The 15,438-nt window shown below is 40.2% G+C and overlaps 1 protein-coding gene across 4 annotated transcripts in view; it reads right to left on the bottom strand.

Moving 5' to 3' along the window:
- PHF3 (PHD finger protein 3) overlaps positions 1-15,438 on the bottom strand; it is a 77,932-nt gene that overhangs the window by 12,239 nt on the left and 50,255 nt on the right. For 3 of the 4 annotated variants that reach the window (XM_048845186.2, XM_048845190.2, XM_048845189.2), the window contains 7 exons: positions 15,026-15,185; positions 14,796-14,952; positions 13,351-13,467; positions 7,547-7,678; positions 6,844-6,979; positions 5,826-6,021; positions 1,890-2,037 (listed from right to left, as the gene is read on the bottom strand). In XM_048845186.2, coding sequence (XP_048701143.2) covers positions 1,890-2,037; positions 5,826-6,021; positions 6,844-6,979; positions 7,547-7,678; positions 13,351-13,467; positions 14,796-14,952; positions 15,026-15,185 — 1,046 coding nt within the window. The remainder of the gene's footprint in view (positions 1-1,889; positions 2,038-5,825; positions 6,022-6,843; positions 6,980-7,546; positions 7,679-13,350; positions 13,468-14,795; positions 14,953-15,025; positions 15,186-15,438) is intronic. The other variant, XM_048845187.2, reaches the window with a different exon arrangement.

Here is a 15,438-nt window from a genome sequence, read left to right as displayed (position 1 = left end):
TCTGAGGAAGAGTTTCGGGGGGGCGGAATAAACATGGGGAAATAGTTTTACTTTGTGTAAGGACACAGTCTTTATTCAAGCCTCAATTAATGGTCTCCAGTTTGCAAATTAATTCCAATTCAGCAGTCTCTCATTGGAGTCTGTTTTTGAAGTTTTTTTGTTGAAGAATTGCCACTTTTTAGGTCTCTAATCGAGTGACCAGAGAGATTGAAGTGTTCTCTGACTGGTTTTTGAATGTTATAATTCTTGACATCTGATTTGTGTCCTTTTTTTCTTTTAAGTAGAGACTGTCCAGTTTGACCAATGTACATGGCAGAGGGGCATTGCTGGCACATGATGGCATATATCACATTGGTAGATGTGCAGGTGAATGAGCCTCTGATAGTGTGGCTGATGTGATTAGGCCCTATGATGATGTCCCCTGAATAGATATGTGCACACAGTTGGCAACGGGCTTTGTTGCAAGGATAGGTTCCTGGGTTAGTGTTTTTGTTGTGTGGTTGCTGGTGAGTATTTGCTTCAGGTTGGGGGTTGGAACAAATGTGGTTGTATCTTAGAGCTTGGCTGTAGATTGTGATCGTGTGGTGTGGTCTGGAAGAAAGCTGGAGGCATGTACGTAAGTATAGCGGTCAGTAGGTTTCCGGTATAGGGTGGAGTTTATGTGACCATCACTTATTAGCACTGTAGTGTCCAGGAAGTGGATCTTTTGTGTGGACTGGTCCGGGCTGAGGTTGATCATCCCACCAATGGACACAAATCAGACATCAAGAATTATAACATTCAAAAAACCAGTCGGAGAACACTTCAATCTCTCTGGTCACTTGATTAGAGACCTAAAAGTGACAATTCTTCAACAAAAAAACTTCAAAAACAGAATCCAATGAGAGACTGCTGAATTGGAATTAATTTGCAAACTGGACACCATTAATTGAGGCTTGAATAAAGACTGTGTCCTTACACAAAGTAAAACTATTTCCCCATGTTTATTCCCGCCCCCCCGAAACTCTTCCTCAGATGTTCTTGTCAACTGCTGGAAATGGCCCACCTTGATCATCACTACAAAAGGTTGTTTTTCTTTTTTCCTCTCCTGCTGGTAATAGCTCACCTTACCTGATCACTCTCATTACAGTGTGCATAGTAACACCCATTGTTTCATATTCTCTGTGTATATAAAATCTCCCCACTGTATTTTCCACTGCATGCATCCGATGAAGTGAGCTGTAGCTCATGAAAGCTTATGCTCAAATAAATTTGTTAGTCTCTAAGGTGTCACAAGTACTCCTTTTCTTTTTGCAGTTTTGTCTTGCCTCTCTCCTGCACTCTACAGAGAGAGTGATGAACGTTATGGAGAAGAAGAAAGGGCAACAATGCAAGGTAAGGATAGTTTAATCTTCTCAAGAGCAGCCCCGGAAGTGTTATTGCTCAGATTGGTATGGCAATCATTTTAATAGACAGTTCACATAAGTTTAAAATTTAAGGAAAAACAAATGTATGGTTAGCAAACATGTCTAGTTGATTCCTCAATCCTCTCATTATTTGGGTTCACTTGCTTTGGTTGGTTTTATGACTACCCCTGTATTTGGAAACGTATTTCAAGAAACACAAACTAGGAGAGGAGTGCCCTGAAACACTCCAAAAAAAGCTTACATCTTGGTAAACCATGGGATCCTTTGAGGCAAGCTTAAGTATACTTACTGTTAAATAAATAAATGCTGATCTAAGTCAACCTGCTAGTACAGTATTTAACATAATGATCATACTTCACTTTTCAGCTCAGTACAACTATGATCGCTTTATTTGATCCCAAATAAGTGACAAAGCAAATGAATAAATAGATTAAATTTTCATTCTTCATGGTAAATATAAATATTTGAACAAACATACAGTACCTCAGTTAAATACTCAAAAGAGCCAGAGACTGGGTAGGCCTTGATAACAAACTTTGCTACAGAAGGCATATTGATAAAACCTTTCCAGATGAAGTTCAGTCGAGCCAGAAATAGAGTTTCACTTTCAACAGTACCAGGTGTCTCTGATCTAAAGAAAACAGGGGTTAAAAAAAAATAATGATTAGACTTATAAATATATGTGATCAGGAAAATTTGTGCAACACTTGAAATCCACCTCACTAAAAGTAACTATATTGAAGTAAGTTCTGGAGCATCATTAGAATCATAGGGGTAGAAGGGTCATTAAGTCTATTGCAGGGTATTGCATTTTTGGTTAGTTATTTTGTTGAGGGACTTGTGTAGTTGATCATAAGGGAAAGGGGCAGACAGCCAGATATCTGAGCTTCCAGCACAGTTTCTAAAAATTACATGAAGAGCTGTCAGGTAACATAGTACATTATTTTGCCAGTCTCTCTTCTAAGGCTACTCAATTTCTCCAGATTGAAAAGATATTTTGCAGAGAGAGCTACAAGTGTACCTTCACAGGTTTTTCAAACTTATTTTTTTAAACCTTGTCCATCTGCCACTCCCCACTGTTATCACCACACCCCTCTTCTGCATCACAATATCTGTCCTTCCCCCTCCCTTCTCTCCACTGACTCCATGTCCCCATCCTGGTATCCTCTCCCCTCTACAGTTTTCATCAGCTCTACTTGCTCTTCTCCTTCTCCATCCCAATCTCCACCCCAACACACACAAAGATCCCACATCCACACCCTCCTCTTTATTTCTGATGACATTTGCTCAACTTCCAGCCTCTCTTTATTTCCACCACCTCCGCATCCCACAACCAGCCCCACCCCTCTCATGTCACCATTCCTAACCTCACACACATCCCCTTTGTTCCCCACTCCCTTCTCTCACTTTCTCTGGGGCGCCCGCTCCATCTTTAAAAAGATCAGAGCCATCCACAATCAAAACCATCATTAATATATTGCTCCCTTCCACTTCTAGCTCAAAGAGACCTTGATCCCTTCATCTGACTCTACCTTTGCAGCTGCCCTCTCTCACAGAAGCCTATCGTCTCACATTTTCCTCCCTGAATCTGACGGTAGTGGGGGCGTTTAGCTTTTCCTCTCCCAGGCCTGTCACTTCCAACGCCACCCCCTCCTGTCACTTCTCATGGCCTCATCTTTTGAAGAGCACTAACTCCTCTCCTCTCCTTCTCCATGTTGCTGTCAATTCCTATCAGCCCAAATCCTCCTGTTCAGCCTTCCACTCTGATTTCAACTCCTGGCTCTCACCTTCTCTCCACACAATTTCCTACACTGATCCCCAGTGACTTCAAATTCCACATTTATAACCCACCAACTCCTTAGCTGCAAGTTTCCTTGCTCTCCTCCTCTAACCACTCCACTTGCCCCAATGACCAACCCATCTCCTGATCTCTCTCACCACCTCTCTCATCCCTTCTATTCTCCTTAAACGGTCACTCTCCTCTGGCTCCTTTCCCTCATAAGGCTAACCTGCTTCAGTCTCTCCCATCTTAAAAAAAGCCCACCCTTGACCTCATTTGTCTCTCTAACTACTGTACCCTCTCCCTTCTATCTCTAAGATCACTGAATGTGCTAATTACAATCATGGTCTGAAGTTCTCCTCCTCCAATTTCATCCCAGATCCTCTATACTTTGATTTCCACTCTCACCAAAGTCTATTAATGACCTCTTCATATCCAAATTTCAGAACCAGTACTCCATCCTCATTCTCCTTGACCTGGTCAGCCACTTTTGATGCAGCTGACCATATTCTTTTTCTTGAAATCTTGTCCTTCCTTAGCTTCCATGACTCTGTCCTCTCGTAGTTCTCCTACCTACACATCACTTTCATCACTTTTGCTGACCAACTCCACCCCCATTAAATTCTATGCATGCCCAACATGTACAGTAACACAATTCACACCACTGCACAAGAACATAATCTTAATTCCAACCTCAGCAACATCAACATACATGTCTTTTAGGCATCCCTGCACTGGTGAACTGTACAATGCATTATTTTCCAATGAGAAAATGTAAGGATGGAGTTAAGGTTTGTAATCACTGCAACCTATGCAATGTTTTATTTATACAAAAGAGCATATCATGTTTTACAGATAGTCCATGCCTTACAAAAAATGTACAACCTCAACTATGAACAAATGCATGAATTATAAACAGCCACATAAAGTTAAAGTAAACTAATCAGACAATGCTAACTATGAAGAAATCTGTAAACAATAGAATCTCAAATCCCACAAACTAATCTCAATCAAACAAAATCCTGAGGGCCTGATTTTCAAAGGTGCTGAGCGTCCTCAAAACCCCTTAACATCAACTAGAGCTTCAGAGAATCAGCATTTCTGAAAATTAGGCCCTGAATGAATGCACTCAAAAATATCAACACACTTAGGCTTTATTTGATTAGGAGAGGTTTATATGAATCCTAGGGTCAATGGGCACCCCCAGATCCTCTCAATTAGGGACTTTCAACAAGAGAGTCCCCAGCTGATCATTACTGTCAGGAGAGAGAGAGACATGATGGGGGGCCGGGGGGCAGGAGAGGGGAGGAACTGTCTCCAGGACAGCTAGAATTCCCGTATTTAGCTTTATACATCAAAAGTAGAAACCAAGCCATATTTAGCTTTATATATCAAAACCAATGCAATCTTTAACAAAGAGCTTTACCTTTACACTTTGCCATGTCATTTATAGGCACGTTTCGCATCCATTATCAGAAAATGTACGGTGGATCAATTTAATGAACAATGATAAAGAATATGGCAAACTGAAGTTTAGATTCTTTGACGGCTGGAGGGGGAGATTTAATTGAAAATTCTTAAAGAAACAAACACCACTTTTGGAAAATTGCATTTTTCCTATTATTTTGAAATATTTTATAACTGCAATTGGTCTGTCAAAGTAATGCCACTTTACACTAGAAGAGGTACAAAAAGCCAGTTACTTAAAGAAGCAGTTAGACAGTTTGATCACTGTGACGGGGTATACCAGACCCTCTGAGGCCCCCTGCTAGAGGCCTCCTGGCCCTGCCACACCCCACCCCAGAGAAGGGCAGTGGACAGGGTCCTCCAAGCTGCCTAGAGTGGCTATGTGGGACACGGACAATCAGAAAGGGGCTGCAGGGAGCAGCCAATCAGGGTCCAGCAGGCTCATATAAGAAGAGCTGCAGGGCCAGAGTGAGTGCAGTTCCCTGCTGGAGCTGGATGGGCATGAATAGTGTGTGGCTGCCTGAGGGAGCTACAGGACCTTGGACAGGACAGTTCTGGCAGAAGCCAGGGAGAACAAGAAAGAGCTCTGGACTGGTGGCTGAGACTCCATCAGGACAAAGCCCTGAAGTAACGGTGCAGAAGGTGCAGGGCTGCAGGGAAGTGGCCCGGGGAATTAGAGCAGTGGCACAGCTTAAAGGGACACAGCAGATGGCTGCTATCTACAGGGTGCCTGAGCTTGGACCTCCCCCACTCCCACTAGCCACTGGGGGAAGTGGCCTGGATTTTGAGGCACCCCAAAAGGGAAACTGGAAACTCTTTAGTGGCCCAGCTGAAGAGCTGGGGCCTGAACCGCCCAGATAGGGTGAGGACATTGCCTCCCAGGGGAAGCCCTGCAGTATGGCTCAATACCAGAGCTGAGATCATTGACTACAGGACTAATTAAAGACTTAAGCCCAAGGAGGGCCACAGGGAGAGAAAGTAAAGGCCCCCCCACACTTGACTAGGGGGTGCTTGTGAGAGGTGAGTGCACCCCACTAGTCACACAGCATTCTCTATTTATAATTCATCATATTTCATGTTTTTACTTATCATATTACTTACATTAATCTTAGCTTGACAGAACAATCATAAGGTTTTTTTTAATACGGATATCACAAGAAGTTTATTGTTACCTTGGGATAGATGAGAATGCTGGCTTTGACAATTCTTGTTTATCATCTTCTAATAATTCTGAGGCTAAAATATTTGACGTTGCAGAAAGTGCATCTGCTATGTTTTCTGCTTCATTGTCTGATTGTTTACGTGCAACTCCTACAGACACTTTCACATTTTTTGCAGAAAGGTCATCAGTAGGTGGTGCCATTCGACCTTGAGAAAGTGAATTAAAAAAATTATTTTCTACTAATGAAGAATTGGTCTTTATCTGAAAATATGGAATAGATTCCAAACACTATCGAAGCTGGATGAGCTAAAGGAAAGCTACAGCAGCAATGAGACAGGCACAGTTCCTATGGGAGCGCCTTCATTGACCATGCCACCCTATCAACTTTCATACTGTCTGTAGGCCTTGCTGGACCATGACTAACCAAAGTCAGGAGGTGAATTAATGCAGGACTTGACAGAATACCAGCTAACCAAGTAAGCACATTCCTGACCTGCAAGGATGGTACAGGAACACTCAGACTCCTCATAAAATAAGGAGGAATGACAGGATAATAGATGAGGATGTTTTGTTCAAACTATAGTGTACAAATACAAGGATGGTCACTAGTAACATATGGAACGTAATAGATAATTTGTTTGCATGAATGTATAAAAGGAGAAGTCATAGGAGGAGGAGCAGCTTTGTACCAGTGTAGCAGACAACACTAGGTTGACTGTAACGTTACCTTGCCAAGAGCACACGTGTTAAGTGTCCCTGTGACCTGCTGGACAGGGTGCTAATATTGTGTTTTGCTGACAATAAACCTGGCCAAGCCTTCGTTGCCAAGCCAAGCCTGTGATCTTTCTTTATGAGCAACACACCAAGGTCTGCTGAATCAGCAAACTATGCTGGTGTAGCTAACACCAGTGCTCCATGAACAGCATAGGAGCTGTTTTTTGTTTTTTTTTTTTACTTTTAAGATCTATGCTTGGAAAGCATTACTTATGTGGTAAGTGTTAATTTTAATATGCTTTTACTATAATTACCTATGCAGATTTTACAGTTAAGATCAAAGAGATGATTTTTGTGTTGACTTGTTGTGTCTGGAAATGAAGATTCATCTACTTCTTTATCTTTTTCAATCTCTTCTGTCTTTTCTACCAGCTTTACCATAGTAGGTTCCTATGAAAGGTAAAGCAATCAATTTCCGTTAATAGAAGACAACAACAACATTTATGCTCCATCAGAAATTTTTAACTGTAATATTATTTCAATTACCTCAGAGTCAACCACTTGGAAACTTTCAACACTTTCTTCTTCTCAAGTGAGACGTTTGCTTTGGTTACAGTTTATTATTTAAAAAACAAACAAACACCACACACGTGCACACATACCACAAGCATTTCAAAAGCTTTAAGAAAAGTGAGGATATCAAATTTCATGATTTCGCCACAGTAATAAATTAAGGTACAATTTAAAACCTGACTGTTGCCAGAGATCATAAGATAAAGAACACAACAAAAAGCCCTTAAAATTTAGGAGTTGAACCATTACTAAAACTCTGTGTATAAAGAACAAAATTTAATTTAGTTATTTATTTTTATTATACTTTTAAAAATAAAATGATATATAAACCATTTGTATTATTTATGCACAATAATTAAATATTGCTTCCCCCTCCCCCCCCCTTTTTTTTTTTAAACAAAATCAGCCTTCCCTTAGAATTAAAATAAAGTCCCACTTATTTACCTGAATTTCCATAGCTACTTCTTGTTCTTTTATTGGAGCATCACTCTCAATTTCTATTTCTCCTTTATGAGTAATTTTTGTTATTGGTCGCCTTTCGACTTCCCTCTGTTCTTTCTCAATCATTTCAATTGTCTATAAAACAGTAATATTAAATATATTTACACTACATTAGAAGTGATATGGAAGTGAATGCTTGGAATCTGAAATACTGAAATAGGACAAAGAATTCCAGTTCACAGGTAATTTTAAGGAAGGCCCTTTTGTGAAAGGCAAGTAGTTTCATGAAATACATACCCACTACAGTGTGTCAAATCTTCACCTGCCGTGCCAATGACTGCTTATCATATATCCATGTATCAAAATAAATTACAAGCAAGTCCCTTTCCACACATTTCAGGACATGCTACTTTAAGTTTTCAATAGGTAAAGAAAATTTTGCTACCCCTTTCCACAGAGTATATGTGTGTGTTTATCTATATAAATAGATAGAGGACAAACTAAGAGATGTAGCATTTTTCTGTTGTTTCATTCTTAATCACATAGTCCCAATCTGGTTAACGGATTTCATATATTATCTACAGAACAAATATCTATCTGCCAAACAATTCTGTTAAGGATCACTTGATGAATTTTGCAACAGGTTCCATCACAGAGTCAAAAAGGAGAGAACCATCAGCATGTTCTGAAACACATTCCATATGGTAGACAACTACTATTGCTCCACCAGGAACATATTTCAAGAATAGGATAACTTGCCTTGCCCCTCCTATTGAGTCAAAGAACTCAATAAGCTCTATTTTTAAAGAGAATGAATCATTATATTTGCTCTAAGATAATTCTTTTGCCCAGTGCATGAGACTTTTAATGCAATTATAATGGCAAGACTGAAAAGCTTTACACATGAGGGCTTTACAATTAAGGTGTTTTCAGTTACATCTGCACAGTACCTAGCACAATGTGGCTTGGACTTCTAGAAGTAATAAAATTTCCATTTTCTCACTATATCTACTTATTTCTTTACCAACCCTTATAGAGGCAGTACCACTCCTAATTACAAAAACACCTGTCAGCTTGTTAGCACAGGTAATTTGCTACTATAACAAAAGCCCCTAGTTTCTCTGGTGTATGGCAGAACAAGTTAAGTCTAAATTTTCCAGCAAGGCCTCCGGTGTAGCAGATCAGAAATTCTGTGGCAGCCTCAGAAAATTATATCAGTACAGTATCCCTGGTTATTGGAGAGGCACAGGAAGTAATTTTAGATAAGTACATTAATTCTTTGGGGTGGGGAACTTTTTTTGTTTGTACAGTGCCTTGCACAATTGGGTCTCGGCCCATGACTGGGACTCCAAGGCACTACTACAATACAAACAATAAACACTGAAATATTTAATCTTGAAATTTAAATCATCATTGAGTTTCAGAGTAAGCATCCCATTGTGAAGAACAAGGGCTGCTCACACTTCTCCAAGGTTTCATTGTGGCTGCAAACTCAGCCAAACAGCACTTAATTGGCTTACACCAATTCTGAGCTGGCACATTTTCTTCACAATCATGTAGACCAGAAACTTTTTTTAAAATGAAATCTTAGATTCTGGTGCACAATTCTACAGCAGGGGATGGGTTTTGCAGTCACAATCAAACACAGGAACCTGAGTATCATTCAGTTTACTGTGAAGAAGAGAGATTTTAAAAATTGAGATGTCAGGTGATCAAAGTTTGATTATATCTGAGACCGCTACTAACCTAAGGGTATAAGTCAATTTACACTGTTTAACTTATGTACCTGCCAACCTTACTACGGGTTCACTCAGGTGGCATATATCAGTTACAAAAATCCTGTGCTCACAAAACTGCCTGTTCAACACAACATTTGCTCTCTGTATTAAGATTAAATTCTCAGCATTCTCCACAGACTATTCATGATAAATCCACTGCCAGCTGTGAACCCTGTCGTGAAAGACTGACTATAGGCATCAGAGTTTCATGACCAACCAGCCAGAGAATCAGGAGGAGTTACCACAATTACAAGAAGATGCATTCCATATCACAAGTGCCTAGAATGCAAGCAACAGTACAAATTATCCAGCTAATGATTTAACTCATGAGGACCAAATTTATCTGGATTCACATACATGCAAAACTGTTTTACAACTTTACAACAAATACTATGGGGACCCACATCTTCAGCTGGTGTAAAATAATGTAGTGATACTGAATTCAGCAGTTTAAGTTACTCCAACTGCTTCAGATTTGTCAGGAGCTGTAGGTAAGGCTAAGATTTTGTCCAGGATATTTTTAGTAAAAGTCAGGGAAAGGTCACGACTTCCGTGAATTTTTCTTTTTTGCCCATGACCTGTCCCTGACTTTTACTAAAAATATTCTGGACAAACTAAGGATCTGCGGATCCCTACACCGTCTGAAGGGGGGCAGCAGTGCAGGGGCTAGGAGCCCCCTGCAGCAGCTGAGGGCTGTAAGGTAAACCTGCCACCTGCAGCTCCAGGGGTCCCCTGCTGCCTGTGGGGGCTGCAAATTGCAGGGTACCCCCATCACCTGCAACTCCGGGGACCTGCTGCAGCAGGGAGCTTGGGGGTGCCACCGCTGCCACCCGGGAATTTCCTTACCGCCCAGGAGCCCCACAACCTCTATGACTAAATTGTAGTCTTAGCTGTACGATATAAAGGCTTACATTAAATTAAAAAGAAAAAAATACATAGTTCTGTAGGTCATAAGAACTCAAGAATGACCATATTGGGTCCATCTAGCCCAGTATCCTGTCTTCCAACTGTAGGCAATGGCAGATGCTTCAGAGAGAATGAACAGAACAGGTAATCATCAAGTGATCTGTCTCCTGCTGCCCATTCCCAGCTTCTGGCAAACAGAGGCTAGGGACACCGTCCCTGGCGATCCTCGCTAATAGCCATTGATGGACCTATCCTCCATGAACTTCGCTAGTTTTTTTTTTTTTTTTTTTTAAACGCTGTTATAGTCTTGGCCTTCACAATATCCTCTGGCAAAGAGTTCCACAGGTTGACAGTGCGTCGTATGAAGAAATACTTTTCTTTGTTTTAAACCTGCTGCCTATTAATTTCATTTTGGGACCCCTATTTCTTGTGTTATGAGAAGGAGTAAATAACAACACTTCCTTATTTACTTTCTCCACACCAGTCATGATTTTGTATGCCTCTATCATATCCACCCCCTTAGTCATCTCTTTTCTAAGCTGAAAAGTCCCAGTCTTATTAATCTCTCCTCATATGGAAGCTGTTCCATAACCCTAAATCATTTTTGTTGCCTTTTTCTGAACCTTTTCTAATTCCAATATATCTTTTTTAGATGGAGCAAACACATCTGCATACTGTATTCAAGATGTGAGCACACCATGGATTTATATAGAGACAATATGATATTTTCGGTCTTCTTTATGTATCCCTTTCTTAATAATTCCCAACATTGTTAGGTTTTGTTTTGTTTTTTGACAGCCACTGCACATTGAGTGAAAATTATTTCACTTAGATCATATTTTCAGAGAACTATCCACAATGACTCCAAGATCTCTTTGAGTGGTAACAGTTTATTTAGACCCAGTTGTTTTATAGTTCAAGTTTGTTAGAACTCGTAGGAAGGCCTTGGGAAAAAAATGGCTTATTTGGAAAAACTGGACCAGAAAGATAACTGATAAGATAGAAGGAAGTAGAGGCCCCAATTATTAAAGATAGTTAATAAGATTGTGCATGTTGAACTAATCCTGACTGCAAATTGGCCAAAATCTGATCTTTACCTAAGTCAGCAACAGAATATGACATCATTTGTTTGTTAAAGGATAAAAAAGGATGAACTCTTAGAAGGTTCATTGCTAATACCTGCCTGATTAAGTTGGAGCTGTCCAACATAGGTCTAAGCACTCCTGGGCTTAGTCTTGGTTAGTAACTTGATCAAATGTTTACGTTTTGTTTCTGTTTGGATGCAGTAAATTGTTTATTATTCAGACAATTAGTAACTTTTAAAGCAACTGTATAAATATCATTTGGTCTTGGATTTAATAAAGGAATTTATGGTTACATTTGGGTAGTGGTAAAACCTTGCATAAAGAGTAATTCCAACAATGGCAGACAATTTTGTTTATCCAATTAGATTTTCAAGGTAGTATCCACACAAACAGAGCCTCAAACTCAATTAGGAAATTAAAAAAAAATAATGTGTCTTGCAGTGTTCCCTCTAATTTTTCCCACACATGCAGAATTAATTCTGTTATGTGCACCAATATGGAGGTCTGGGGGGATTGGACTGGGACTGGGGGAGGGGCACCTCTTCCCCATCCACAGCAGGTCCATGGGGGGCTGGGCTGGGGCCAGGGGAGGGGCACCTCTTCCCAAGCCGGGACAGGTCCATCCGCAATCCAGGCCGCCAGTGACAGTCTGCTGCTTTGTGCTCCCTGGGTGAGCCCTCACCAGCGGCCCAGAGGAGAGACAGCAGCTGTGGGCTCCATTCTCACCTTCCCCCCCTTCCAAGCAGCTGGCTGAGAGGAGCAGGGAAGGGGGCGGAAAGGAGCGGGGTGGGGAGGGCCTGGAGAGGAGCAGCACTGCGGCCACTGGGTTGCAGCACAAGTGAAGTAGAATGCTGAGCCATGAGGCTGGGCGGGCGGCCCGAGGAAGGGGCATCGCTCCCCACCGCAGCCCTGAGCACCTGCGTGGCGTTTAATAGGCAGCCGCACCACTTAGAGGAAACTTAGGTTTCTTCCCAATAAAATATGACCATCTGTAATCTCATTTTCAACCTATGGCCAGAGTAATATAGCTGCAAGAGGCTTAAATGTGGATGTCTATTTTCAGATTACCAATGCTTTTCACACTAAACTATCAAACTCCCTATAATTTGAAGAAATTATTTCACTTTAGATCATTCTCTCAAAACTGAGAAATCAGATTTTTAGCCTCTACTTACATTTTTGTCGGTGCAGGGTACTGCTCTGATATCAGTTGTGTGTCAGATATCAATAACAGACACCCAAGCTGCTAGGCTAGGATTGTCAGATATGAAAAGTGTCTCCCCTCTTGAGGAAATCTGTATAACTGTGAGGGTGACTCCAGAATCTTGCTACTGTATGAGGGTGAGGAGCAATGTTCCCTCTAATTTTTGACAGGCCGTGTGCGCAAAAAATTTCTTCTGTGCAAATCTTTGTACGAGCAGTGTTTCGCCATGTGTGCGGGGTTTAGGATCTGTGCACGCATGCACATGCTTAGAGGGAACAGTGGTGCAGAGGAAGAAATCAATCTTAAGACAGAACAGAAGGAGAGGAGTAGAAGCATCTGTACCAGGAAGGGGAAAATATACGACTCCTGGTTTGGATGCAGAAGCTACTCCCTTACTTCACTGACACTACAGTTCAGTGAACCCTGCTTACCAACTCATCTTCCCTTTCAAAGCAGCAACTGTCTGCAACTCTCACTAGGTGAGACTGTGGGCTTCTTGGACTGCCAATCAGTATCAAATAGTTGGTTCACCTACTTTAAACCCTTCTCACCACAAAATGACTCAAATGATCCCATAATCCAGCTCTTCACTCTTCTTTTCAAATACACCTTTGAATGTAATAGTTACTACATTCACTTCTCTGGGTTTAGTGGATGGGAGTACAGTCTCCGCCCTTCCTTCCTCTCCTCAGCCAAGTCAAGTCCTATCCAATCGGATTTTTTTCAATAAGTATTTTGAATTTCTGAAAGTGTACAGGTATCTTGAAAACCAAATAAAGTTGAAAGATCTCATTCTACACATCTCACTCTACAACTCTAGTTGACAAATCTTACGTGTCTGTTTTCTCTTTGTCTCCAAGCAGCTAGCTCTTTAGAAGCCAGCTCTTCTGGGCTCATTCTTATGAGATGATCAGGGGTAACCTCTCCTTTCAGTACTCTCTTAAATAATATCTGGAAGAAGGATAAACATTAACTAGTGCTGTAAAAAAAAAAGTTGATTTCTAACAACAAATCAATAAGCAGCAAATTAAAACAACTAGAGTCGCAGAATAACCTTTGGGAATATATTCTATACTTAATGCCAGCACCATACATTCTTATCTATAACCCATTATTCCTGGGAATACATATTACTTTACAGCTATTTCAGACCTTAAGAGGTATTACTGTGAAAAACATTAATGGGTTTTGTAGAGGGAAACAATTCTGTAGGCCATGAATTGTTTTCCCCACAACAAAGCCAGAAATTGGTTAAACTTTTTTTCTTTAAACATTTCACATTTACAATTACGGAAACACATAAGATGATGTTCAAAAGGAAAATTAGCTTAGACCTAATGCATCAGTGATTTCATAAAAGATATTTTTTCAGATCTTTAAAAAGAATGTAGCAAATTCCATACAGTACTCAGCAGAAAAAGGGTTGGAGGAAGAACTATAGAGGCTAGTCTGTACACAGTTTTTATTCCAATTTAAATAATTTAAATTAAATGGGTGTGATCCACTTGGGTAGACTTGTAAAACAGACAAGAAAAACTAGTTCTTTGTACTCCAGAAGAAGGATCTGTAGAACTTTGCGTATTACCCAGCGAACAGTGAGCTCAAGTTCGCATCTTTCAACTAACCTGCATTGAACTTATATAGTAATCTATGTACCAAGACAAGGATACGTAGTTATGGAGGACATACGAGAATGGTGAAACAGAAAATGGTCAAGAACAGAGCAATGGATAGAGTTCCATGAACCAGCACAATTTTCTTGTTAAAAATCCTGACCTTGAGGACAAAAAGAATGATGACCAGTAGTGGGTGGGAGGGAAAGGAGATGATGCAGCATAATGGAATGTCTTCACACGAAAATGTTATTATAGTAGAGGTGTGGAGACTGATTAGGGGATTGATAATTCTGAAATGAATGGAATAAAGGTGAAATGGAAGGATAGGCTGCTGGACAGAACTGAAAGTGGACGTGTGTGAAATGGGGTTATGTGGAAAGCAGTGGCTGAAAGACAGACAGTGAAAGGAGAGAAACAGGCTACAAGGGTTGGACAATGGAAGGAATATGGCAGGATGGGCAAGGAGTCATGAAGAAATGTGGACACTGGAGACTCAAAGGTCTTAACTGAATAGGAAAAGGAGGAAAGAATATGGAGAAAAATGGAAGGAGATGACTTCTATAGAATAAGAGATAGGAAAAGAAGGTGGAGACCAGGATACGAAACACTTAATCAGCTAAAGGATTTCTTTCTGTGAAAGAACTATAGATGAAGAACACATACATTATTTTTGGGATCCTTTAGATTGAACATCAAACTTCTGTATTTGTTCTTATATTTAGAATCTGTGTCCCGAAAAAAAGAAAACAGTTCTTTTTCAATCCTTGTGGCAACTTTTGCTGCTCTTTCCTCAGGAATCTTCAAACTGGAATCTGTAAGTCTGAAAAAAGAGTATAGAATTTTTTAAAATAAATAACTATATACAAAAACAGACAATTCATTTGGTAACGTACCTATACCTTTTCATCAAAATTTCTTTAAGAGACTGCCTGACACTTTGTCTTATCTGATCAGCAGAAGGTTTGGAAGCTGGCACAGCTGGTGGAGGTATATTACCAGTTGCTCCCACTTTCTCAGTTTTCTTTTTCTTGAATTCTTGTTTCTCGTGAACACCTAAATCAAAATATGCTAAAAATTAAAATCTTAAAGACAATTTTACAGTTGCTTACATCTGTTTGTTTTTGTTTTTTTACATTAAAAAAACCAACAAACAAGGGCCTGAACAGTAAACAAAAAAAACCTACATAAAGGTGACCTAAAAAGAGTGGACAATATATTTGTGATCCATATTTTAAATTGTATGGATAAAGCTTAAAAGGTTTCTTTACAAAAAATAAATATTGAGGGATAAGGGGTGTTTCTACTT

The sequence above is a fragment of the Caretta caretta genome, chromosome 3 (assembly GCF_965140235.1).
Source record: "Caretta caretta isolate rCarCar2 chromosome 3, rCarCar1.hap1, whole genome shotgun sequence".
Taxonomy (NCBI): domain Eukaryota; kingdom Metazoa; phylum Chordata; order Testudines; family Cheloniidae; genus Caretta; species Caretta caretta.
The sequence above is the reverse complement of the archived record's forward strand: the minus strand, read 5'-3'. Positions and strand labels throughout refer to the sequence as shown.